The following is a 26,074-nucleotide window of genomic DNA, read 5'->3' on the forward strand; positions in this document are numbered from 1 at the left end:
ACGGAATGCAGACAACCATGTTATCCAGAGACGTGTTGGAGCTTGTGGTTGCAGCACCATAGTTTAAGACTGTTTCATAATGAGTGACAGAAGATAAAGCTTTGTTAGATTCCAGCTGTGGTCAAGTCAATGTGATTACACACATCTCCCTGTTAGATAGAGTAAGTCTGACGTCTATCTTCTCTGGTTTTATCAGGAACGTTACTGAACTCATCAGGCACTTGTAGTGAGCCTTGTCCAAAGACGACCCCCCAGAATGTGTGACGGGATAGGCTCAACCATGAGCCGTAAATCATCTTTGCATCTTAGTACAACATGGTGCCCGGGAAATACCAGCTACTTGACAATGTATGCATGTTTGTGTGTGTGCATGTGTGTCACCACCTGTCATAGTATGTACTATGCTTGTGGTGAGTAAGATAAGTTACGAGAAGTTCCACTGAGCAAGAGAAGGCGTGGAGGAAGAGCGAGGGAGTGAGAATAGAGAGCAAGAAGGAGCGTGGGAGACGAAGAGTGGAGAGAGAGAGATGATTGGACTGATTAGCCTCAGCCTGGCCTCCCAGGTCCTGACAGATATGCACATCAGATGGATGACTGTTATCTGAAAGATCCTAGAGAGCATGGTGACTACTCAGCTCTGCCTCGTCAAAGAGAGAGAGGGAGGCATGATCTCACTAGAATGATGTGTGAGCACCCCCCACCACACATATGCTTGTACAGTCGTGGCCAAAAGTTTTGAGAATGACACAAATATTAATTTTCACAAAGTCTGCTGCCTCAGTTTGTATGATGGCAATTTGCATATACTCCAGAATGTTATGAAGAGTGATCAAATTAATTGCAATTAATTAATGCAAATGAACTGAATCCCCAGAAAACATTTCCACTGCATTTCACAGCCCTGCCACAAAAGGACCAGCTGACATTATGTCAGTGATTCTCTCATTAACACAGGTGTGAGTGTTGACAAGGACAAGGCTGGAGATCACTCTGTCATGCTGATTGAGTTCGAATAACAGACTGGAAGCTTCAAAAGGAAAGTGGTGCTTGGAATCATTGTTGTTCTTCTTTCAACCATGGTTACTTGCAAGGAAACACGTGCCGTCATCATTTCTTTGCACAAAAAGGGCTTCACAGGCAAGGATATTGCTGCCAGTAAGATTGCACCTAAATCAACCATTTATCGGATCATCAAGAACTTCAAGGAGAGTGGTTCAATTGTTGTGAAGACGACTTCACAGTGCCCAAGAAAGTACAGCAAGCGCCAGGACCGTCTCCTAAAGTTAATTCAGCTGCGGGATCGGGGCACCACCAGTACAGAGCTTGCTCAGGAATGGCAGCAGGCAGGTGTGAGTGCGGAAAAAAGCTTGTCCGGAAAAGACAAGGTGAGCGCTACCATCAGTCCTATGTCATGCCAACAGTAAAGCATCCTAAGACCATTCTTGTGTGGGGTTGCTTCTCAGCCAAGGGAGTGGGCTCACTCACAATTTTGCCTAAGAACACAGCCATGAATAAAGAATGATAGCAAAACATCCTCAGAGAGCAACTTCTCCCAACCATCCAGGAACAGTTTGGTGACGATCAATGCCTTTTCCAGCATGATGGAGCACCTTGCCATAAGGCAAAAGTGATAACTAAGTGGCTCGGGGAACAAAACATCAATATTAGGACCATGGCCAGGAAACTCCCCTGACCTTAATCCCATTGAGAACTTGTGGTCAAGGTAGACCAACAAAACCCCACAAACTCCAAGCATTGATTATGCAAGAATGGGCTGCCATCAGTCAGGATGTGGCCCAGAAGTTAATTGACAGCATGCCAGGGCGGATTGCAGAGGTCTTGAAAAAGAACGGTCAACACTGCAAATATTGACTCTTTGCATCAACTTCATGTAATTGTCAATAAAATCCATTGACATGTATGAAATGCTTGTAATTATACTTCAGTATTCCATAGTAACATCTGCCAAAAATATCTAAAGACACTGAAGCAGCAAACTTTGTGGCAATTAATATTTGTGTCATTCTCAACTTGTGGCCACGACTGTACACACACACACACACACACCTGCACACTCGCTTACATGCATGCATACACAGTGGCGCAGTGATTATCAGTCAAAGGCACTGCATCTCAATGCTAGAGGTGTCACTACAGACCCTGGTTCGATTCCAGGCTGTATCACAACCGACCGTGATTGGGAGTCCCATAGGATGGCGCACACATGGCCCAGCATCGTCCGGTTTAGGGTTTGGCCGGGGTTGTTGTAAATAAGAATTTGTTCTTAACTGCCTTGCCTAGTTAAATAAAATGTAAATGAACACAGACACACACACAGGCTTAACAGCCTCCTACGGTACATGCTGTGCACACCACAGGCTGTAGTACACAAAGAAAGAAGCATCTTTGTACCACAATAACTCCTTGGTTTGCCCTCACTGATTTCTGTTGGAGGGCAATGAATTTACGCAAATTACAATGCAAGGTCTATGGTCTCGCCATAACAATGAAACACCTGGGGAGGGATGATTGGAGAGAGACAGAGATGTTATTACCCAGGAATAATTGGTTGATTTTCAATTGAATGGAAGTAGATGAGAAGAGAGCTGATTGAAGTGGAATATGCTTATGTGTGCCTACTGCTCAATATTGTTTGAGAATCTGACTGAGTATGTCTGGTGTCTTGTGTATGCAAGTGAGCGCGGTTCTCACTTCAACAGCTTGACTGACTTCACAAAGTGGATCTCCACTCTCCAAATGGAAGAAGAGAAAGACAAACATGGGAGGTGATTATGGTCCCACCAGGAAAAGATGGAGAAGAAATTAAGATTTTAATGACTGTTCAAAAATAACAGTCCCTTCAAACCCTTTATTGCCCAAAAATCTGCCATAGAGAATCCATATTTAATGAGCCGTAGCACGCTCATCCATTCTGCTCTTACCGAAGTGGTGACAGATGTATCTCCCAAGACAGATGCACTGTACATTACTCATCCCTGTAGCATTTTTCAATATCCTTCATTCCCCCCGTATTTGTTTTCCTTTAAAATGAATTATTCTAAATCAGCTGTCTAGTCACCCAGCTGCATTTTATAGTGAGGGAGGGTGCCAGTGTTGTCTTCTGTGCAGATGGTGACTGAATGGCTGGCTACGGCTTGGTGAACACGTCATAGCACCGGCCGTACATGTTCAGAAAGACAGCTTCAGAGAGGGAAGCTGCCGCCTTCCTTCACCGTGGAAACCTAGAACAACCCAGCTTCCAGTTCCAATACTGACTGAAATGTTTTGAGCGCCATGTATGCGTGCACTCTTCATGTCAGGGATGTTTTCAGAACTTGTTCTCTTTTGATATTCATTTCAGCATGCAGCGTTTGCTTGTCACTTACAGCACCTGCTCCCCTACCATCTAATTGTCATTTTACTTTTGTTTGAAGGGTATTTTTTCTTCTTCTAGGCAAACACCTTTTATTCTTTTGCATTCTGCCAAGTGTGTAGCTCCTGTTGGTGTGAATATTCTGAACAGTCCGAAATGATAAAAACATGAATAAAATATTGTCCTTCAGAAAATAAATCTGGTTCATATTCACACCATCCGTCAGTGTAATAACAGGATTTACTCCCTCTTAGGGCCTTGCTTTTGTCCTTGGACATGTTGTTTTGATGGATGTATCTCGGCCCCCTCTCAGGGTAAGAGGTGCTGCTTGAGGCTCTGTGGGCTGTCTGTCTTACAAGGTTTTTCAATTCCATAGTAATCACATGGCACATTACCTGAGGGTCAGATGGAGAGGTCCAGAGAAAGACAGACTACGAATCCAGTACATGTTCATACGTGTTGTGTTTGCAGATGTACTCCTACTTTTGTAAGAGACTGTCTACGATGGGAGACCGTCTTATGTACTTGAGATGTGGAATTGTTGTACAGCAAGTCTCTTTTGATCATGTGTTTTACGAATTATGGCAGAACCTGCTCTTCCATTGAATCATATCGCAGAAGTGTCCTTTCAAATCAGAGCAAATCGAAAAAGGTCTTCCTGTGGACATTCACAGAAGGCAAAAACATAATTCCCACTATGAAAGTGGTGGTGGTGAACAATAGAGCTAAACTATCACACTCAGCGGGTTTAGGCAATAGTGGGTGGGCACGGGGCCGATAAGACCATTAAAAAGCCATATCAGTGACGTTATTGGTGCCCTGTAAAGCAGTGGGAGCCGGTCAGTGTGACGGTGTCTATGGCTGCTCGGGGTACAGAGTACGTAGTACGGAAACCCGAGCTCAGCGCTGACTCATGACACATTTCCTCAGCTGGAAAGAGAAGGATGCCTCCCACAGAAAGCAAGAGAAAAAAACAACACAAAGACCTCATTGCTCACTCCTAACCTAGATGTACTTTACATGAAAGTAACCCAAAGGTCTCTCCTGCCCGATGAGCCAGCCAGAAAAATGGGGATGAGTGAGAGTGTAAATAAATGCAGCTTCCAAATGTGCCGATCTGTGGAGGGAACAGGGCCAGATGGAAGGGAACATTGCCCTGAATGAAACGCAGCACCCTTCGGAACGGACAGTGCATACGATTGACATCTTATTCGGCATATACAATGGCACTGTCTAAATCAAGTAACTGATTCGTCTCCCTCCACCCATGACACACTGATGTGCAAATCAAACACGCCGTCTGAAACGGTTAAATCCTGGCCTTAAGCTACTTATCTGAATACATCCCTGTGCCTTTTCATCTTCTGTATGCCCGATTTGCCAGCTTTCCACAAAACCAATGGTGGAGAGAGGAGAACGGTGCTTGGTAATTTCAGGCTGGTTTGATAGAATGAATGTCTTCTTTAAAAAATCCCCCTCCTGGTTACTTTGTGACCGTTGTCGTGAGCCCAGGAGTCGGTCCATCAGGAATCTTAGGAATCTGTAGGACTCTTCTGGCTCTCATGTGGAGCTAAACAGCTCTGAGATTGGAGACATCTTTCAGAGCAGAGCACAGCACAGGGCCTCAATTTACGGTGACATCGGAATGTAGGCTATTGTAGATGCACAACCAAGGTGTATAACACATTAGCCTAGTTGTACAGATGGGAAAGTACTGTATATAGTGGCAATGTACAGTATATCATTTGAAATAATAGCCTGAAATTGTATTTTCATCTCTAAATCAATTTAATGTGATATAATAACATTTTAGAATTTAATGTATTTTCATAATTTAGAATTCAAGTTCATTTCAATTCCCTGTTTACTTTAGTCTAAACTACATTAGCCGAAATCAGACGATTCCCCTTACCAGGATCAAGTGGACCAGGATCAAGTGGGTTAAAAGTGGGACATCCTGAGCTTTACCCTAGTACTGTAATGATGACAGGAGAAGGAGGGAGGGAGCAGGAAGACGGGGGAGGAGGAGAGGGGGCCAGCCCTCTAAACACCTGCAGTCACAGCATAGGACCCTCATGAGGAGACGACATACGGACCTATATTATTCTCTTATGGACAATGGGAATATGACATAAACTGTTGAAATTATCATTCTATAAATCTTGATCTGAAATCTATGGGATATGTTTTTTGTGGTTTGGAAATAATTCGAGAGAGATTAAGAAACTCTGCGGCTCTAGGCTATAGGGTTATAACTGAGTGAACGTTTAAGCATTTAAGACCTTTTCAAACGGATTTTCGTTGTTTTCGTGTGGAACTTCAGCATCTTAAATTGTTGAGCGAGACGCCCAAGGAATGTAGCGATAACATCTTATTATCTTATTTCTGGTCTCCTACACGAGAAAAAGAAAAAGGTAGGCTACGTTGGCAAGTTCTCTCTTAGACACTTTTTTCAAAATCACAAGTATTTGTTTGTTTGTTTTAGTCAGTGTGTTGAGGGACCAATGTAATTACCAAGAACGAAGGGGTAGCCTACATCTGGAGAGAACGTTTACTCGCTCTTTCTTTTGATGTGTGAGTTCACAGGTAACTGCGATGTTATCAGGAGCCATTGATCGACGTCATGGTCATGAAATGAATTCCTACATAATATGCACAGTCGACAGTTCATGATTCCTCTCCCCCCCCCCCCCCCCCCCCTCAAACAATTACAAGATGAAAACATTTAGAATATAAACAGTTTCAAATTAGAAATAAATTGTTTTTATAATGTTCACAGGACACAAATGTACACAAGTCAAACTTGTAGTCAGAGAAAAAAAATGGGGCTGTGACAAAGGTTAGATTTATAATTGTAGAATAAGTGCTTTATAAACAGCAACCTGAAATTTATTGCTGGGCACACATTTCCCCACTCAAGGGAAAATATTTGTATGAATGTATTTACAGTCTATATATGACGTTCTAATGAAGTGCTTTAAATAACTTGCTATTTAATTTCCTCCCTTTTGCAAGTTATTGTAGCAGATGCAGAAGTACTCTGTGGCCTACTTGATATATTTGGTTAGAAAAATAAGAGCATTCCAGGGCGCATCTGATAAGTACTCCTTTGGGGAGAGAATTTAATGGACGTTATGGACTCAGCTTTTAGTATTCATAATTTATAAACAATCCTATCCAGCAAAGTGCAGATACTACATAATGAATGCTTACATAAAAGTAAAACAGTTATCTGACAACACCCCTAAACTGTCAGAAATGGTTTTCACATTATTTTCTTAGCAATGTATTTTGTATTTGCTGCATGAGGCAGGAAATTCACTGTTACTGTGTGTCTCAGTATGACTGTCTAGCACAAACAGGTCTAGGAATTCTGTCTCCCATGCCCTCACTCAGACACTTACAACAGACACTTACAATCTCACATCACACAGTGGTCTCTTTCTCTCTGTCTCCCTCTCTCACACACACACAAACGTGACAATGAATTATTATCTTTCAGACCTGTCTCTACTATGGATAGTGCCAAGACAGCGACTCGAGCCCTACTCCTCCTGTTGAGTTTCTGTGTTTGCAGTACCTCAGGCCTCCAACAGTCTGCTCCGAGGATACGCCTGTCTTTCAAAGGTGAGTCACTTGACCAGAACACAGGTCTCTCAGACACAGACACTGCTCATATGTCAACTGGCATGGCTTCCAGGATAGCTTGGTAGCAGATATTTTCTATTTTGGCTTTTGTTGTTCTTAGCGAACCTGTCAGCGATCTCAGAAAGTCTTGTGGTTTACATGCACACAATCACGTGCAGGCACGCACACATGCACACACACACACAAATACACACACATATGTTTCCTCTTCTATACATATGTAAAAAAGCTTATATCCTGCCTACTGGCAACAAGTTAATGAGAGAAAACAAAAGGTGGATGTTGCCATTGAGTGGGGGGTGGAAGTGGTGGTCTCTAGTGCCCTTCATAACAGTTGAGCCCACACCCTAAGCCCTCATTAACATAGTACAACATTTTTCTTTGATTTATGTTAATGATTCAATGACAACATTTAACTACGGAGATGAGAAAGATTCTCCAAAATCGATTATTCGATCTGCTTATTCAAATAACTGCTGGGTGTAAAGGAATTGTTACCATACATTTCCATGAATTGTTTACAAGGTTTAGTGTTCGATTTGTTACATTAAATAATGAAGTAATCTCCAGTAAGAAACTGCTAGCCTTTGGCTGCTAACAGCTGAGGACTGCTGGCTAACTGGTAACCACAAAAACAGTCAACAACTTCGGGAGTACAGACCCACAGAAATAGTCTGGCGATCAGTGGCGAAAGTAATAACTGCCGAAAATGCACAGTCAAAGAGGAGAATAATTATTCTGTAAAGAAATATATATATATATTTGAAATAGAGTGATACTAAGACAAAATAAACTTGACATAGTGTGTAAATTGATTAAAATGCTGGAGGTGAATGCTGGATTTTTTTGGGGGGTTGCAAAAGCTGTGTGCATTAATTAAGGAAATAGAAGCCTGGCTCAAATAGAAGCCTGTCTCTAATAAGCTCCTGTTGTGTTCAGGGATTTAAGCAAATAAACTCTCGGGTATTCATTGAAATGTTACGGTAGGTCAAGTACATATAAGCTTAGTTGGTTGCAATGTGATGTGGTAGAGTCTGCCACAGAAGCTAAGCCCACACACCAGTGTTTGCATAATGGTTGCCAATAGTAAGCATAAGCCTGAACTGGTGGTAAACGAACCAAATGGTATTATATTAGATTGCTGGCATATTGAATTGTATGGGATTGCTGTGGATGATATGACATTTATTATTTGCTTGCTGTAACTGTCTCTTGTTCTCTTCCATCATTCACAGAGTGGTGTTGATTTCACAATGAATGCAACCAACGTGTAAAAATCTCAAATATATTTTGTCAGTCAAATCCGCGTAAAGACCTCACTGATATCGTTTGTCAGTCCTATCCACCCACTCACCCCTAAAACCCAATCATCTCCACTTCATTTCCAAGAATAGGTGGAAAATTGGGATTTGCTCCCCTGCTCTGTGTTTTCTGACATTCCAAAGATTGATTGTTCATTGTTTGCGACAGGGACTCTCTTTGTTCAATAAGGCGCCTGTGGAGGAGGGTTTTTGGGGAGGGACGGGGGAGGGGTGCATGTGACTCCCTCCCATGGACGTGATTTAGAGACTGGGACTGGGACTGGGTGAGGGGGGCAGGAGGAGAGGAGGACCACTGAAATGATGCCGGATCAAGATTGTAAATTATATGATCTATGATCAAGGCCCTTCGTGTTTCCTGGTTGATGGGAACTGTGTCTGAGGAAGGGACAAAACAAAAAAGTTTCCAGTGACCCAGGGCAGGGGTGTCAAACCCATTCCATGGAGGTCCTAGTGTCTGCTGGATTTAGTTTTTCCTTTTTAATTAAGACCTAGACAACCAGGTGAGGGAAGTTCCATACTAATCAGTGACCTAAATGTATCAATTAAGTACAAGGGAGGAGGAAACCCTGCAGACACTCGGACCTGAGTTTGACATGTGTGACCTAGAATGGCAGGTAGAAATAGAGGCAGAGAAATATGGATTTTAGGTTGTCTTCTGCATTATGGAGGCAATGGTTTAAAGCCTCACTTGGACTTATTTTACACTTTAAAAGGGTCAGATCGGGACATTTGTCTCAGGTCTTTCATGTCTGGACCTGGTTTACCTGAATCAAATGAGGTATGAAGATACATGAAGTGTTTTTTTTCTTCATCAGATAGTGCCAACACATTGTTACGGCGATGAGGATGGGCGCGGCCAGGCACTGTGTCGTGACTCGGGGGTGTGTGTTGGCATGTTGCTAGTTTTAGCCTGTGCTGTCCACTTTACCCCAGTGGACGGAGCAGATGGACGTTTGCCAGAGAGGCTTGTTATCCTGTGTTTACCTTGTAGGAACAGAACCGGACCTTGCCCCACCTTTTAAGAACCATCCCGTGTCAGCCAGGAGCAGATCCGATTGCGCAGCAGCTTATTTTAGCGGCACATTGACTGCATCCTGTTAACAGTATTCTGACAAACAGTCATCTCAAAGGAAGACGGCAGAGCCCTTTGATGTAAACACAGATGTCCTTACTCTGGCCAGGCTAAAACAGTACGTGCATATGCTGATGTTTGTTCACAAACCTTTGTCAAATGCCATGGGACATTCATCATATGTCCCACATGGACAAACTGAGGGATTTTGTATAGATTACACGTGTGTTTCCACGGTACTTAGTAAATACATCATAGCACATACACGTTTAAAAGCTATTGTACATACAGTAGCAAGAAAAGGTATGTGAACCCTTTGGAATTACCTGGATTTCTGCATAAATTGGTCATAAAATTTGATCTGATCTTCATCTAGGTCACAACAATAGACAAACACAGTCTGCTTAAACTAATAACACAAGCAATTATATGTTTTCATGTCTTTATTGAACACACCCAGTAAACATTCACAGTGCAGGCTGGGAAAAGTATGTGAACCCTTGGATTTAATAACTGGTTGACCCTCCTTTGGCAGCAATAACCTCAGCCAAACGTTTTCTGTAGTTGCGGATCAGACCTGCACAGCGGTGAGGAAGAATTTTGGACCATTCCTCTTTACAAAACTGTTTCAGTTCAGCAATATTCTTGGGATGTCTGGTGTGAACTGCTCTCTTGAGGTCATGCCACAGCATCTCAATCTGGTTGAGGTCAGGATGTATATTTTCTGTTGAAGCCAATTCTGTTGTTGATTTACTTCTGTCTTTTGGGTCTTTGTCCTGTTGCATCAACCAACGTCTTTTGAGCTTCAATTGGCGGACAGATAGCCTAATATTCTCCTGCAAAATGTCTTGATAAACTTGAGAATTCATTTTTTCCGTCAATGATAGCAAGCTGTCCAGGCCCTGAGGCAGCAAAGCAGCCCAAAACCATGATGCTCCCTCCACCATACTTTACAGTTGGGATGAGGTTTTGATGTTGGTGTGCTGAGCCTTTTTTTCTCCACACAGTGTTGTGTGTTCCTTCCAAACAACTCAACTGTAGTTGTATCTGTCCACAGAATATTTTGCCAGGAGCATCCAGGTGCACTTTTGCCAACTTCAGACATGCAGCAATGTTTTTTGGGGACAGCAGTGGCTTCTTTTGTGGTTTCCTTCAATGAACACCATTCTTGTTTAGTGTTTTCCGTATCGTAGACTCATCAACAGAGATGTTAGCATGTTCCAGAGATTTCTGTAAGTCTTTAGCTGATACTATAGGATTCTTCTTAACCTCATCGAGCATTCAGTGCTGAACTTTCTTCATTTATAGACAGCTTCACGACTTATATCTCCCTCACTAACTTTAAGCATCAGCTGTCAGAGCAGCTTACCGATCACTGTACCTGTACACAGCCCATCTGTAAATAGCCCACCCAACTGCCTCATCCCCATATTGTTATTTATTTTTGCTCTTTTGCACCCCGGTATCTCTACTTGCACATCATCATCTGCACATCTATCACTCCAGTGTTAATGCTAAATTGTAATTATTTGGCCCCTATGGCCTATTTATTGCCTTACCTCTCTAATCTTACTACATTTGCGCACACTGTATATAGATTTCTCTGTTGCGTTATTGACTGTATGTTTATTTACTCCATGTGTAAGTCTGTTGTTGTTTTTGTCACACTTCTTTGCTTTATCTTGGCCAGGTCGCAGATGTAAATGATAACTTGTTCTCAACTGGCCTACCTGTTTAAATAAAGGTGCAAAACATTTTTGTCTTACCGTTGACTGATGAACATCAAGGCTTTTACGGGGAGATGTGACGTCTCTTGTCTCTGAATAAATTAATGAATGAATGGGTGTAAAACTCATTCATGGTGCTTTTCCATTAAGACTTGCTCGCACACGAGTGTTTTATGTTCATGTAAGCTCTAGTGCTATTGTGTTTCCCTCAGGAGTGTGACGCTAAAGATTTGTGGCGAGCAGAATCAACAACCTCTGCATCGTTCAAGACGGTTGCTTTGCGAGAAGGTTTTAACGTTCAGCTGGTCATTGTTATGTAAATGCAGGCTGCCTTGGCTCCAAGTCAGAGCAGGTCTGCCAGAGCAATGGCCCAGTGCGACACGGGTGCCGTTCCGCATAGGAGGAAAGAGAACATTTGGAGCCGTTTGTGTAAATCACTCGGGTGGAAGAGAGAGACGGAACACGCGGGGGAAATGCGCCATCACAGAGTGGGTCACTGAACAGACCTGGTTTAAAGGGTTTACTTAGAGTTCCTCATACCGTGTGTCCTCAGAGACCTGCATTAGCATCCATAAAGTTGCACAGTACATTCAGCCAATGCCACAAACTCAATCAGAAGCTTGGAACACATGAAATATTGAAATCTTAAAAGCCTCTTGGAATACGTCCTGAGAAGTTACGTATTTAGTCATTCGCACATTTTCTCTTGGTGTTAGTAGTCTATGTTCTGTAAATGCTGCTGATAGTGAGAAATAAAGCACTTGTAGTCGTTATCAGGGAAACTGCATGGGAAAGATTCAAGGCAATAAACAGAAAGAGCTCATGGCTCCCCCTGCTGGATATTAAGATTTTTTTCTCATCTGCTACAGAACTCATTTTGCATATGATTTACACTAACGCTGTGTCCCTGTGTGTGTCCATGCATATTTGTGCGTCTATGCGTCTCTCTCCTCCGCAGAGTTGTTGGACACCAGAGCAGTCCGTCCCTTCTCCTTCTCCTTCAACACCAGTGACTACCGCATCCTGCTGATGGACCAGGACCAGGGCCGTCTCTACCTGGGCAGCCGGGAGTACCTGGTGGCCCTGGACATGCACAACGTCAACAAGGAGCCCCTCATAGTAAGAACACACATAACCACAACTCCCTCAAAAAGGCCAATGAGACTGGAGGAATCTTTCCTGTGTATGCATAGCTTTACCACAGTTTAATGTGGTAGTATTTTTTTTATTTAACCAGGCAAGTCAGTTAAGAGCAGATTCTTATTGACAATCTATCAGAAAACTGCCTTGTTCAGGGGCAGAACGACAGATTTTTACCTGGTCAGCTCGGGGATTCGATCCAGCAACTTTTCGTTTACTGGACCAACGCTCGAACCACTAGGCTACCTGCCTCCGCATAGTAAAACGATCCTGTAATGTCTGGTATCATTTGTCCCTGACAGATCCATTGGCCAACCTCTGACAAGAGAAGAGGGGAGTGTCGGATGACAGGAAAAGGAGGACAGGTGGGAATGCCTTGTCTTTGTAAAAGAACCCTGGCCCCTCTACCTTTCAGTATTAACTAATGATGTCATACTTTCATGGGTCTTATTTCACAGTTTTGAAAGATAATTGTTTTACACCAACAATTGATAGCATTCCCATGTCTGTGTACACACACCAGGGTGAGTGTGCAAACTTTGTGCGTATGATAGAGCCATGGAACCGCACCCACCTGTACACCTGTGGGACTGGAGCCTACCAACCCATCTGCACCTTTATCAACAGAGGCTGGAAGGCAGAGGTGAGAGGTTCAATATGCCCATTTTAAAAGACAATTAATTGCAGCATATCTGTGCATCTTCACGACCTGCAGCTCAGATTTCTCAAAACTGTGGTACTCAAAACTAGGGCTCAGATTTGAGCTATTTTTCACTATACATTTTGCCATTTCAAAACATTTGATCCTTATATGGCCTTTCTGGTCTCTCTCTTTCCAGGACTATGTGTTCAGGCTAGTTCCTGGATTTACGGAATCAGGGAAGGGAAAATGTTCCTACGACCCTTTCCAAGAGAATATTGCTGCTCTTATCGGTAAGCTTCACCTCACTTGTGCATTCACTTAGTAGACTGCCCAAAATTGGGGCAGTCTCCCCTCCCACTTTCACCGTTTCCTAACCTCTCCTCTCCATCTCTTTCTCTTCCTCCTCTCTTCTCATCTGCAGATGGGAATCTGTATGCGGGGGTCCATGTAGACTTCATGGGGACAGACGCAGCCCTCTTTAGGACCATGGGGGGCAGAACAACAGTCAGGACAGAGCAGTATGACTCCAAGTGGCTCAATGGTGAGTTACTACGCCTGAAAAAGACTGCCATCTTGTAAGGGTGGATTCCCAAAAATGTTGCCATTTTTTCCCCATGGTCCTTCAAGTCAGATACGAACCAGCGCGATCTGACTCTAAGAAATCATGGCAAACTGCTGCTACTGCTGCAGGTTTCTCTTTCTTTCATCACTCCGTTCCTCTCTCTCTCTCTCTGTCCGTCTCAGAGCCCGTGTTCATTCAGATCCAGCAGATTCCTGACAGCTCTGAGAGGAATGATGATAAACTCTACTTCTTCTTCCGGGAGAAGAGTCTGGATACAGGGGGAGGGGCCAGCCCCAGTGTTTTGGCCAGAGTGGGACGAGTGTGTCTGGTGAGAAGGCCTTGCTTGGACCTAGCAGGGTGACCCTGTGAAACTGAGCTACGCCACTCTTGGAGAGACTCTTATTAACTCTATTACTTGAATGACTTACATAATTATAGTTTGACTGCAACATTATGGACAACATTGTGATTGGGGGGATTGTTAAGGGTAAAAAAAAAAGTGTCTTCCACGGAAACAGGCTTCCCTTACCTCTTCCATCCTTTACGTTCCCTCTTCCCAGAATGATGAGGGGGGTCAGAAGTCCCTGGTGAACAGATGGACCACCTTCCTGAAAGCCCGCCTGGTGTGCTCTGTGATCGGAGACGATGGGGTGGAGACCTTGTTTGACGAATTGAGTGAGACAGACCTCAGTGAAAGATTTAGTGATTTCGATAAAGATTTAGTGATTTCAATAAAGATTTAGTGATTTCGATAAAGATTTCGAGATCATTAGTTGTCTATGGAAGTGAATCCTTCACCAGTTCTACAGGAAAATCATTTCTGTCATCCTTTCAGGGGATGTTTTTATCCAGCCAACGCAAGATGAACGCAACCCTGTGGTCTATGCCCTCTTCACAACTGCTGGGTAGGTCATCATTGTATCTGTCCCCTGTTTATACGTAGCCTCTCTCCAATATCCCTTCTCTCTAAAGGCCTGCCCTGTTCTCGCTCCTCAATGCTTTTCTACTCTCATCTAGGACCTGTTGGTTTACCTCTCTCTCCTCCCTCCTCCACTTCTCTGGTTGATGCTGACTGCAATTCCCCCCTCCCCTTGTTTTACCTTCTTTCAACTTCCACCTGACTGTGCTGCTGCTCCAGTTTCAACTGTTCTGCCTTATTATTATTCGACCATGCTGGTCATTTATGAACATTTGAACATCTTGGCCATGTTCTGTTATAATCTCCACCCGGCACAGCCAGAAGAGGACTGGCCACCCCACATAGCCTGGTTCCTCTCTAGGTTTCTTCCTAGGTATTGGCCTTTCTAGGGAGTTTTTCCTAGCCACCGTGCTTCTACACCTGCATTGCTTGCTGTTTGGGGTTTTAGGCTGGGTTTCTGTACAGCACTTTGAGATATCAGCTGATGTACGAAGGGCTATATAAATACATTTGATTTGATTTGATTCTCTCCCAGCTCTGTGTTCAAGGGCTCAGCAGTCTGTGTGTACTCCATGGCTGACATCCGCAACGTGTTCAATGGACCCTTCTCCCACAAACATGGTCATAACTACCAGTGGACAGCCTACACCGGCAAGATTCCTTACCCTCGCCCTGGCACAGTAGGTTCAGACCAGTTACTCACTGAAAACAATCCGTGTATATACATCCCATCAACTGTCACCTCTTTCCAATAGGGAAACGCATTGCTTACACTCTCTCTGTCTCTCTCTGTCTCTGTGTTACTCACGATATATCATTATAGTGTCCAGGAGGAACATTCACCCCGGGCATTCGCACCTCTAAGGACTTCTCAGACGAGGCAGTGAACTTCATGCGAGCCCATCCCCTCATGTACCACCCTGTGTACCCTATCCACCGTCGCCCCCTGGTGGTGAGGACCGGGGTGGACTACCGCTTCACAGCCCTGGTGGTGGACCAGGTGGACGCCGTGGACGGCCGATACGAGGTGCTCTTCCTGGGCACAGGTGAGTGTCTCACCGTCCCAGGGCAATTGGCTGACTGAAGGACTTCATTGCATGTTTGAATTTCACATTTAGTCTTTTGTCCAAATTCGACATGGTGACATCAGACCTCTCTTGTTCCAGATCGTGGCACTGTCCAAAAGGTCATAGTTTTACCCAAGGACCCGAGCACCACGGAGGAGCTCACCCTGGAGGAAGTGGAGGTTTTCAGGGTGTGCCTATATGATTTCTCTAAATATTGTTCACGTTATAGCAAAAGTCTCCAACCACTGTCCTTGGACATTCTTTCAATGGTTACACTTTGTTGATACTTATGTGACACGATGCATTTAATTACAGACACGTGCTGCTGTTAAAACAATGAAGATCTCATCTAAAAGGGTAAGCTGAACTCTCTCTCTCTTCATCGACAGGAAACACTAAAAGAGATATTGTTGACGCTGAGCTCTTGTTTTCATTCTGTCGCTATAGCAACAGCTGTACGTGTCATCGGAGGCAGGGCTTACCCAGGTATCTCTGCATCGTTGTGGGGTATATGGGAGGGCCTGTTCCGACTGCTGTCTGGCACGGGACCCTTACTGCGCCTGGGACGGAGAGAGCTGCTCCGCTTTCACCCCCGCCACCAAGAGGTCAGGACCACAACACACACCAACACAACACACACCACAACCCCTCATCTGATATTGACAGAGAAGGAGTGTCATAAAGCTTTATTAGTCCTTCACTGTGTCTGTCTGTCTGTCTTGTCTTGTCCTGTCTGGTCTTGTCTTGTCTTGTCTTGTCTTGTCTTGTCTGTCTGTCTGTCTGTCTGTGTCTGAATAAATTCATGACTGAATTCATTTCTGTGCTTGTGAAATGTGTTGGATGAACTCTGCTCTGTCTCTCTCACTCAGGAGGAGCAGAAGACAGGATGTGAAACATGGGGATCCACTGCGACAGTGCAGAGGCTTCAATGCCAAAGGTTAGACAAAACACTTAAAAAATATATATATATTTTAGCAGAATTCAGTGACAAAATCAAATCATGTAATAACTAAAACATTAGCAAATAACTGCCATTTAAGATAATCTCCTATTTCTCTCTCTCTCCTTCTTTCTCTCTCTCTCTTCCTCCTTCCCTCCTTCAGTGGAGAATCGTCCTAGAGAGACAGTCCAGTTTGGTGTGGAGGGGAGCAGTACCTTCCTGGAGTGTCAGCCTCGCTCTCCTCAGGCTACAGTCAAGTGGCTCTATCAGAGAGAAGGAAGGAGGAAAGCGGTAAGGAGGAAAATGCATCTATTTCTTCTCTCTGAAAAGAGACCAGTATTATTAAAATATCAAATTCATACCACATTTATTGGTTACACTTGAGCTGTTGGAGCAGTTTACACAGGGGTTATCCATGTTTGATTGACGAAATCAATATACGTACATTTTTTATTTAACCTTTTATTTAACTACGCAAGATATTTAAGGACCCATTCTTATTTACAATGACGGCCTACCCGGTCTAAACCCAAACCCGGACGATGCTGGGCCATTTGTGCCCTGCCCTATGGGAATCCCAATCACTGCAAGTTATGATACAGCCTGGAATTGAACCAGGGTCTGTAGTAATGCCTCTAGCACTGGGATGCAGTACCTTAGACCGCTGCTCCACTCGGGAGCAGAAGTAAAGTTTTTCTTGTTGATATTAATAGTATTAATTATCAGCCAATGTTATTTCAGTTCAAAAATATCTATAGAGAAATAGTCAATCACTTTTGAAACACAAATGAGGCAGATGTGGACCTTGTTCTCCCCCTCACTACCATAACTCTCTCTCCCCCTCACTACCATAACTCTCCCCCCCTCACTACCATAACACTCTCTCTCCCCCTCACTACCATAACACTCTCTCCCCCTCACTACCATAACTCTCTCTCCCCCTCACTACCATAACTCTCTCTCCCCCTCACTACCATAACTCTCTCCCCCTCACTACCATAACTCTCTCACCCCCTCACTACCATAACTCTCTCACCCCCTCACTACCATAACACTCTCTCTCCCCCTCACTACCATAACTCTCTCACCCCCTCACTACCATAACACTCTCTCTCCCCCTCACTACCATAACTCTCTCACCCCCTCACTACCATAACACTCTCTCCCCCTCACTACCATAACTCTCTCTCCCCTCACTACCATAACTCTCTCTCCCCCTCACTACCATAACTCTCTCTCCCCCTCACTACCATAACTCTCCCCCCCTCACTACCATAACACTCTCTCTCCCCCTCACTACCATAACACTCTCTCTCCCCCTCACTACCATAACACTCTCTCCCCCTCACTACCATAACTCTCTCACCCCCTCACTACCATAACACTCTCTCTCCCCCTCACTACCATAACACTCTCTCCCCCTCACTACCATAACACTCTCTCCCCCTCACTACCATAACTCTCTCTCCCCCTCACTACCATAACTCTCTCTCCCCCTCACTACCATAACTCTCTCTCCCCCTCACTACCATAACTCTCCCCCCCTCACTACCATAACACTCTCTCTCCCCCTCACTACCATAACACTCTCTCTCCCCCTCACTACCATAACACTCTCTCCCCCTCACTACCATAACTCTCTCACCCCCTCACTACCATAACACTCTCTCTCCCCCTCACTACCATAACACTCTCTCCCCCTCACTACCATAACTCTCTCTCCCCCTCACTACCATAACTCTCTCACCCCCTCACTACCATAACACTCTCTCTCCCCCTCACTACCATAACACTCTCTCCCCCTCACTACCATAACTCTCTCTCCCCCTCACTACCATAACACTCTCTCCCCCTCACTACCATAACACTCTCTCTCCCCCTCACTACCATACACTCTCTCTCCCCCTCACTACCATAACACTCTCTCCCCCTCACTACCATAACTCTCTCCCCCGCTCACTCCCATAACTCTCTCTCCCCCTCACTACCATAACACTCTCTCTCCCCCTCACTACCATAACACTCTCTCTCCCCCTCACTACCACAACACTCTCTCTCCCCCTCACTACCACAACACTCTCTCTCCCTCACTACCATAACACTCTCTCTCCCCCTCACGACCATAACACTCTCTCTCCCCCTCACGACCACAACACTCTCTCTCCCCCTCACTACCACAACACTCTCTCTCCCCCTCACTACCACAACACTCTCTCTCCCTCACTACCATAACACTCTCTCTCCCCCTCACGACCATAACACTCTCTCCCCCTCACTACCACAACACTCTCTCTCCCCCTCACTACCACAACACTCTCTCTCCCCCTCACGACCATAACACTCTCTCTCCCTCTCACCCCTCAGCTCAACCGGGACAGAGAGTATCTGAAGACAGCCCACGGGATCCTTCTGAAGTCCCTCAGCCAATCGGATGCCGGGCTCTACCACTGCCTGGCCACAGAGAACAACTTCAAACACACTGTGGCCCGGGTGTCACTGCGCATTCTGGACCGAGACATCGTGTTGGCCCTCACCTCCCCTGACAACGACCCCATGACCTCCAACAGCCCTCCCACTGGACGGGGGAGACAACATGACCCCAAGCAGCAGAGGGTCCCTCCAACCCCCCCTTTCACAGACACCCTGTCCCAGCCGGAGGTCAGGCTGATCCACCAGTACTGTCAGTCCTACTGGGAGCAGCTGAGGCACAAGCAGCAACAGCCCAAACGCACTTCCAGGAGACACACAGAGAGCCAGGAGCAAGAGCCGGAGGAGCAACAGCCTAAACGCATCAGCAGAAGACACACAGAGAGCCAGGAGACCCAAGGAGGATAGAGGACTGGACTTCCAACACTAGCCAGCTAGGACACTCCTGTGGTAGACTACAGATCCATGTTTGACACCAAACATGAGTTTCATCTCTCTTTGTACATTGAATGACATGTGATACCGACCCTCACAGAACCCAGTATCTCAGTATAGAAATGTAATATATCGATACGTGTATATATTTTAGGATCATAATAGATCCATGGTTTATTCATGTTTAATGGTTATGACATAAAACAATTGATAAACATTTGCCTTTGCATGCTTTATTCGGTTGGAAATGTGTACATTTTGCTGTTCAGCGTTGAGCGATAATGTTTTGGTGTGATGTACATGTATGTGTGTATTTGTCTACTAATACCATATGTGATATTGTAATTGTGGTGACTCTCTTGTTCTCTCTCACACCTTTGTGACCTATGTTTGTTTGAGGACTCATAGCTATACGGTATTCTTTGAATTGTGTGCGTGGACGGTGGTGGATTGAAAGGGACGTGAGGGATCTTTCAACAAGACAGATCATCTCCACATGTAGAAGAATAAGACGGTAAATCCCATGTGTGTATAATCTCTGTATTACATTATAATACCACATTCCAGCCATATCAAATTGTCACTTTTAATGGGAACAGGTATAAAGAAGACTGTGAAGAAGACCTCACCATATGTTCTAATGATATTGAGCAACATACTGCAATGTGTAGTACAGCAACATACTGTAATGTGTAGTACAGCAACATACTGTAATGTGTTGTACAGAAACATACTGTAATGTGTAGTACAGAAACATACTGCAATGCGTAGTACAGCAACATACTGTAATGTGTAGTACAGCAACATACTGTAATGTGTTGTACAGAAACATACTGTAATGTGTAGTACAGAAACATACTGTAATGTGTTGTACTGAAACATACTGTAATGTGTAGTACAGAAACATACTGTAATGTGTAGTACAGCAACATAATGTAATGTGTTGTACAGAAACATACTGTAATGTGTTGTACAGAAACATACTGTAATGTGTTGTACAGAAACATACTGTAATGTGTTGTACAGAAACATACTGTAATGTGTTGTACAGCAACATACTGTAATGTGTTGTACATAAACATACTGTAATGTGTTGTACAGAAACATACTGTAATGTGTTGTACATACTCAGCATGAGTCCTACACTGGAAATGTTTGAACGGCAAATATAAAGATTATGTGATCCCATCAATCGTTTCTCTGTCTTACGTTCCGTTGATTTCTCTCACATTTGGGACTTTCACACAATCCTTATCTGTAGCATTCTTCTGATGTAAATCTTCGTGAGTCACCTTCCAGTCAGCAACTGATACAAAAACACCAACACAAAAGAGATTAACCGGATCAACCAGACTGTTGAGTCCATGGTTACAGAGTGGAAAATAATACAGGATGGAATGCACTTATCAGTCGTCCCACTCATCGTCATCTTCATCATCATAACCTCCTTCTTCTTCACCTTCATCTGAAACAGAAGAGAGTTATGTCTGTTATGCTGGTATTTATTTTTAGATTCATGAGGATGAACCACAATGCATTTGGTTTATTTGACACATTTGTAGATGGAATATAATACATGAATGAATGAATGATAGATAGATTAGGATGAGAAGGTGTTTACCAGAGGAGTGGATGACTTTACTCCTCTTCTGCATGACCATCATCAGAGCTCCTACGATGCCCTCTGAGTCTGTGTCAGCAGGCGGAGGTGACTCAGGACTGTCTGTGACCTGGGACACAAAGGTCAAAGGTCAATGATCATGTAAACTGAAATATATAGACTTCACTCTCATTGACAAAGACAATTTCTGCATTTGAATAACAAAGTTTAGTTTACGTTTTTGAGCTTCCTCCCCAGGCGGATCTGGTCCAGCAGAGCTCCTCTTCCAACTCCTTCACATCCTCCTGTAGATGCAGGAGCAGGGGGAGGAGGTGGAGCAGGGGCAGGCATGGAGCGCTGGTGGCCAGGGGGAGGGGGAGGGGGAGGGGGAGGGGGAGGAGAAGTATAGGACACAGAGGGTGGAGGGGGTGGGAGTCCGCCTCGGCCGCTTGAGGGGGGTGGAGGTGGCAGGGCTCCACGTGATTGAGGGGGATGGGAGGGGGGTGGTCCTCGCCCTGGCTGTCCTGGGGGAGGGAGCAGGGGGCCTGAGCGACCCCCCCGTGGAGGAGGGGGAGCAGGAGAGGAGGAACAGCTGCCTGGTAGGGGAGGTAGAGAACCCTGTCTACCAGGAGGAAGCTCAGGATCTATATGACATTGGGATGAAAAAAAGGCCAATTTATTAGATTACAAAAAGAGATTGATTTACAGTTAGTTGTAAAAAAGTGAGGAAGTTGGTAACTCTAGACCAGGAGACAGACACTCAGAATGACACTTACCAGTGTGCATGGCCTTTTTGACTGCTTCCATGCCGCCTGAGTTCTCGATGACTTGTTGGATGAGTTGGGAGGTCTCCTCATCCTTCAGCTCAGCCTCACTGATCCCAGCACAGGACAGCAGCTTCTTCAGGTCAGGGTCCAGGTTGTTGGGATCCCAGCCCACATGACTCACATGTCTGAGGAGGAGAGGAGAGAGAGGGAGAGGAACATACACCTGAGTGAGTACCTCAGAAATGTATGAGTGGCAAGCTTGGATTCTGTCCTGGTTTGTAAATTAGACAAATTGAGGACAGACAATTTGATGATAGGTGTCATGTAACTACATGTATTGTGATAGCTTATGAAGGCTTTATTTTACCGCCTGATTATATGTGTGTGCTTCGTATCCACTCACGTAAACCCACTGGGTGCTCCAATGTCTGCTTTGGAGAGTTTACTGCCCTTCCTCTTGTCCTTCTTCTTGTCCTTTTTCCCCTTACTGACAAAGGCAGGAGCAGGCACAGGTGTGACGGAGCGGTAGCGTGAAGCCTGGATGTCTGGGTTCTGGATGTCTATGGTTGCCACAGAGGGAGAAGCGAGACTCCCAGGTCCTGGATTACAATTGATGTGTACATGTATGAAACACATTGTATGTTTACATATTGGGTCAGTTGGTATTGGTGTCTGAGGTATAACACGTACAATGGGATTAGGGATACTCACCTTTACCTCTGTCTGTAAGTAAAACACACATATGAAGAAAAGGAAAAAGGATTCTTTAGTGATTACTTCAGACACCCGCATCCAAATGTCCGTGGTATTAGTATGTCAGTCTTACCATTGGAAGGCAGGGGGCGCTGCTTCTTCTCTGAGACTGTGAGAAGGAGAAAAGAAGGGAACAGGAAACGAGAGGATGTCAGTTTAGATAATGTCTTCTCATCTCCAACACAACCTTTTCCATTGAAAAGCCACAGCTAACCTCTATGGAACCACACCGTACAATATTTGTTCTGTTTTCCATTTCAGAGATACACCACCGTTGAAAACATTTGGAGTTACTTAGAAATGTCCTTGTTTTTGAAAGAAATTGAAAGGAGATGAAAGGACATTTTTTGTCCATTACAATAACATCAAATTGATCAGAAACACAGTGTGTACATTGTTAATGTTATAAATGACTATTGTAGCTGGAAACGGCTGATTTTTAATGGAATATCTACACAGGCGTACAGAGGCCCATTACCAGCAACCATCACTCCTGTGTTCCAATGGCACGTTGCTAGCTAAAACACCAGTCTCAACATCAACAGTGAAGAGGCGACTCCGGAATGCTGGCCTTTTAGGCAGAATTGCAAAGCAAAAGACATATCTCAGCCTGGCCAATAAAAAGAAAAGATTAAGATGGGCAAAAGAACACAGACACTGGACAGAGGAACTCTGCCTAGAAGGCCAGCATCCGGAATCACCTCTTCACTGTTGACGTCGAGGTTGCTGATAATGGGACTCTGTACGCCTATGTAGATATTCCATTGAAAATCAGCTGTTTCCAGCCACAATAATAATTTACAACATTAACAATGTCTACACTGTATTTCTGATCAATTTGATGTTATTTTAATGGACAAAAAAAATGCTTTTCATTCAAAAACAAGGACATTTCTAAGTGACCCCAAACTTTGAACAGTCGTGTGTATTATTTCAAATATGACAAATAACAACCACGAACAACAACCATTGACAACCAAATAACGCAAAACACAATGTTTCTGTCCTGGATCCTACAACAAATGACCTGACCTTGACGGTTTCTCTGGTTTATCTTGTCTTCCACTGCACATAGGAATGTTTCAGACTCTTGTTCATTCACAAAGTTCAGCCCCACTTGGCAGTCCTGCATTGTATTGGAGTGAACTATGACATATCTTGGCATACATTTGCAGAAGGAGAAATACAAATGGACAATCACTCAACTTTGGATTTACAATCAAGCCATCATCATGAGCATCCAGGGCATATTCATGTTTTGCTTACATCTGCAGCAAATGCATGGAAGAAGGGTCGGGGGCTGTGGTAGACCATTTGGTTATAGAGCTCCTGCTCCCAGGTCAGCTGTCCTTTCTGGGGGGAAAAACAACTGTTAGCATAACTGTAGCTTAAACTGACAGTGGACAATATTGCAACTGATCCTTCAGGCTCTCAGCTCATGGTAAACTCAATAGTGGATAATACTACAACTGATCCTTCAGGCTCTCAGCTCATTGTAAACTCAACCGTGGACAATATTACAACTGATCCTTCAGGCTCTCAGCTCATGGTAAACTCAACAATGGACAATATTACAACTGATCCTTCAGGCTCTCAGCTCATGGTAAACTCAACAAAGTATCCTTATCTAGACTGGGTTACTATACACATTTTGTGACAACTGCTAATGTAAAAATGGCTTTTTAAAGAAATATGATTGATTGATTGATAGATAGATAGATAGATAGATAGATAGATAGATAGATAGATAGATAGATAGATATTCGACCATCATTATAGCTGACGTTACATATTCCTGTTACCTTGACATCGAAGAGGCGTATAAAGTAGGAGCGACGAGGGTTGTCCTTGGTGAAGCAGGCCACCCCAGTGTGCTGCAGGCTCCAGCAGGTGGGACTATGTGGCAGGGCCATATACAGCTGCACCACAGCCGTGGCCAGGGACTACACACACGCACACACACACACACACACACACACACACACACACACACACACACACACACACACACACACACACACACACACACACACACACACACACACACACACACACACACACACACACACACACACACACACACACACACACACACACACACACACACACACACACTTTATATGTTGGCTCCTGATAAGTGCACATCGGAAAAGTGCAATTAAAATGCTGACTATAGATGATTTTACTCTGGACAGGCTGTGGTCAGGTTAAGAGCAAACATTTAGGACAATCGGAAGTTTATCAGTTTATCATTTATCAGGAGTCGACTATACAGAGCCAAGTTACCTGTGATATGAGCTTACAATCTGCTGCTTGGTACTCTGTTGTGGGTCGAAAAGTTATTGGGTAGTTGCCAGAGCAAACACCTGCCCCATTAATGTCATCACATTTTCTGTAGTAGGACTTTTTAGATCTTGTGTTTTGTTAGAATTATCATCTACCACTGCAGGCTTGGGCCTACTTCAGAAACCAGGAAGTTGGAATGTGAAAAAAAAGCAGACTGCACATACTCATATGTGACTGAGTTTAACTGCTGCCTCTGATTCTGTCACCAGAGGAAGTGGTTTACACCAGCATTTCCTGTAATTTACTCATGTCTGTTTTAAAGTCATTGCATAGAGACTCTTGGTGGACATGCAAAATGTCATTTAATTGTTTGAATTTCTAACAATAGATTACTTTTAAAGTTACCAAATGTCCATGTTACATCAAATGCCATTGCCAATGCACTATATAAACATAGCAGAGCAACAGTATGAATGGTTCATTCAGTCCCTGAAAAAGATAAACAACAAGGATGAGGCTGAAGCACTGGCGACCAGAAGATTGCCCAATCATATCTTACTGTATACAAAGAAGATGTAAAAAATGTGTTTTATCCACGGACTGGGGAAATTGACACACAGGAAAATTGATAAAAGGTTAGAATTCACAGATATACCATAACCTGTATTTAGAGTTGATACATATTCTCTCAATAAGTACTCTCAGCTGGCAAACGCTACCGGTGTGGCCGTGCCTTTAAAGTACCCTCATAACCCCACACCAATCTGCAGTAGCACACCAACCATACAGTTTCCTCTACCAAACACTCTCCTACATACCAAACACTCAAACACCAGTCATATTGTTTCCTATATACCAACCATCCAGTTTCCTAGTACCAATCATTCAACCAGATAGCTTCCTACATACCAAACACCAACCAAATATACCAATCCTCCCCTCCCTCCTTGATTCCCAGGAAGGACTTACAGCACACCTCCTCCCCAGGAGGTCCTCCAGCCTCTCATTCTCCTGTGAGCTCAGCAGAGAGCTGGGACTGTACCCCTGAACTCCTTTAGACTTAGATCCCAGACTCATAGTTCCCTCTCAGAATATCCACTTAGTACCAAAGAGGAGCTGATCATTGATGTGCCTGGCTGTCCTCTTCCTCAAACAGGCACTAACAAGTTGAAATGACGCAGGCGGTTTCTCTTCTGCCTTCTACAATGTGTTATATGCACAGAAAGCAGGAAATGGACAATTACAGTTCCCCCCCCCCCCTTAATCTCGCCCATGATGATGATCACGTTTGAATGGCGTTGCTTCTATTTCATGGTCTGACTAAGAAGTCTCTTTTAAGTTTTAGTCATTGTTTCTTTTCTTAAAACGTCAACCTCTTCTCAGGCACTCAGTT

General features: G+C 44.2%; 2 protein-coding genes across 3 annotated transcripts; one reads left to right on the plus strand and one right to left on the minus strand.

Annotated features, from left to right (window-relative positions):
• The first annotated feature begins 5,428 nt into the window (after positions 1–5,428).
• On the plus strand, positions 5,429–20,467 carry LOC109869030 (semaphorin-3F). Its single transcript, XM_020458846.2, has 18 exons — positions 5,429–5,787; positions 6,876–7,000; positions 12,101–12,261; positions 12,585–12,647; positions 12,806–12,925; positions 13,122–13,215; positions 13,347–13,466; positions 13,670–13,815; positions 14,048–14,162; positions 14,323–14,392; positions 14,942–15,086; positions 15,230–15,452; positions 15,573–15,661; positions 15,789–15,830; positions 15,921–16,078; positions 16,343–16,410; positions 16,577–16,704; positions 18,778–20,467. The coding sequence occupies exons 2-18, from the start codon at positions 6,889–6,891 to the stop codon at positions 19,246–19,248; spliced, it is 2,325 nt and encodes a 774-aa protein (XP_020314435.1). The 5' UTR covers positions 5,429–5,787; positions 6,876–6,888; the 3' UTR covers positions 19,249–20,467.
• LOC109869031 (wiskott-Aldrich syndrome protein-like) lies at positions 19,797–25,916 on the minus strand. Of its 2 annotated transcripts, XM_020458847.2 has the most exons (11): positions 25,651–25,916; positions 24,198–24,338; positions 23,662–23,748; positions 23,428–23,521; positions 22,469–22,504; positions 22,354–22,365; positions 22,046–22,241; positions 21,652–21,827; positions 21,113–21,519; positions 20,897–21,005; positions 19,848–20,740 (listed from the first exon to the last, which is right to left on the minus strand). In XM_020458847.2, exons 1-11 carry the CDS (start codon positions 25,756–25,758, stop codon positions 20,682–20,684), a joined length of 1,425 nt encoding a protein of 474 aa, XP_020314436.2. In that variant the 5' UTR covers positions 25,759–25,916; the 3' UTR covers positions 19,848–20,681. The 2 variants fall into 2 exon arrangements, with proteins under 2 accessions (XP_031659671.1, XP_020314436.2); XM_031803811.1 differs by lacking the exon at positions 22,354–22,365 and having other exon boundaries at positions 19,797–20,740.
• Between the last annotated feature and the right edge of the window lie 158 nt (positions 25,917–26,074).

Source organism: Oncorhynchus kisutch, linkage group LG24 (genome assembly GCF_002021735.2).
Source record: "Oncorhynchus kisutch isolate 150728-3 linkage group LG24, Okis_V2, whole genome shotgun sequence".
In the NCBI taxonomy this organism is placed as follows: domain Eukaryota; kingdom Metazoa; phylum Chordata; class Actinopteri; order Salmoniformes; family Salmonidae; genus Oncorhynchus; species Oncorhynchus kisutch.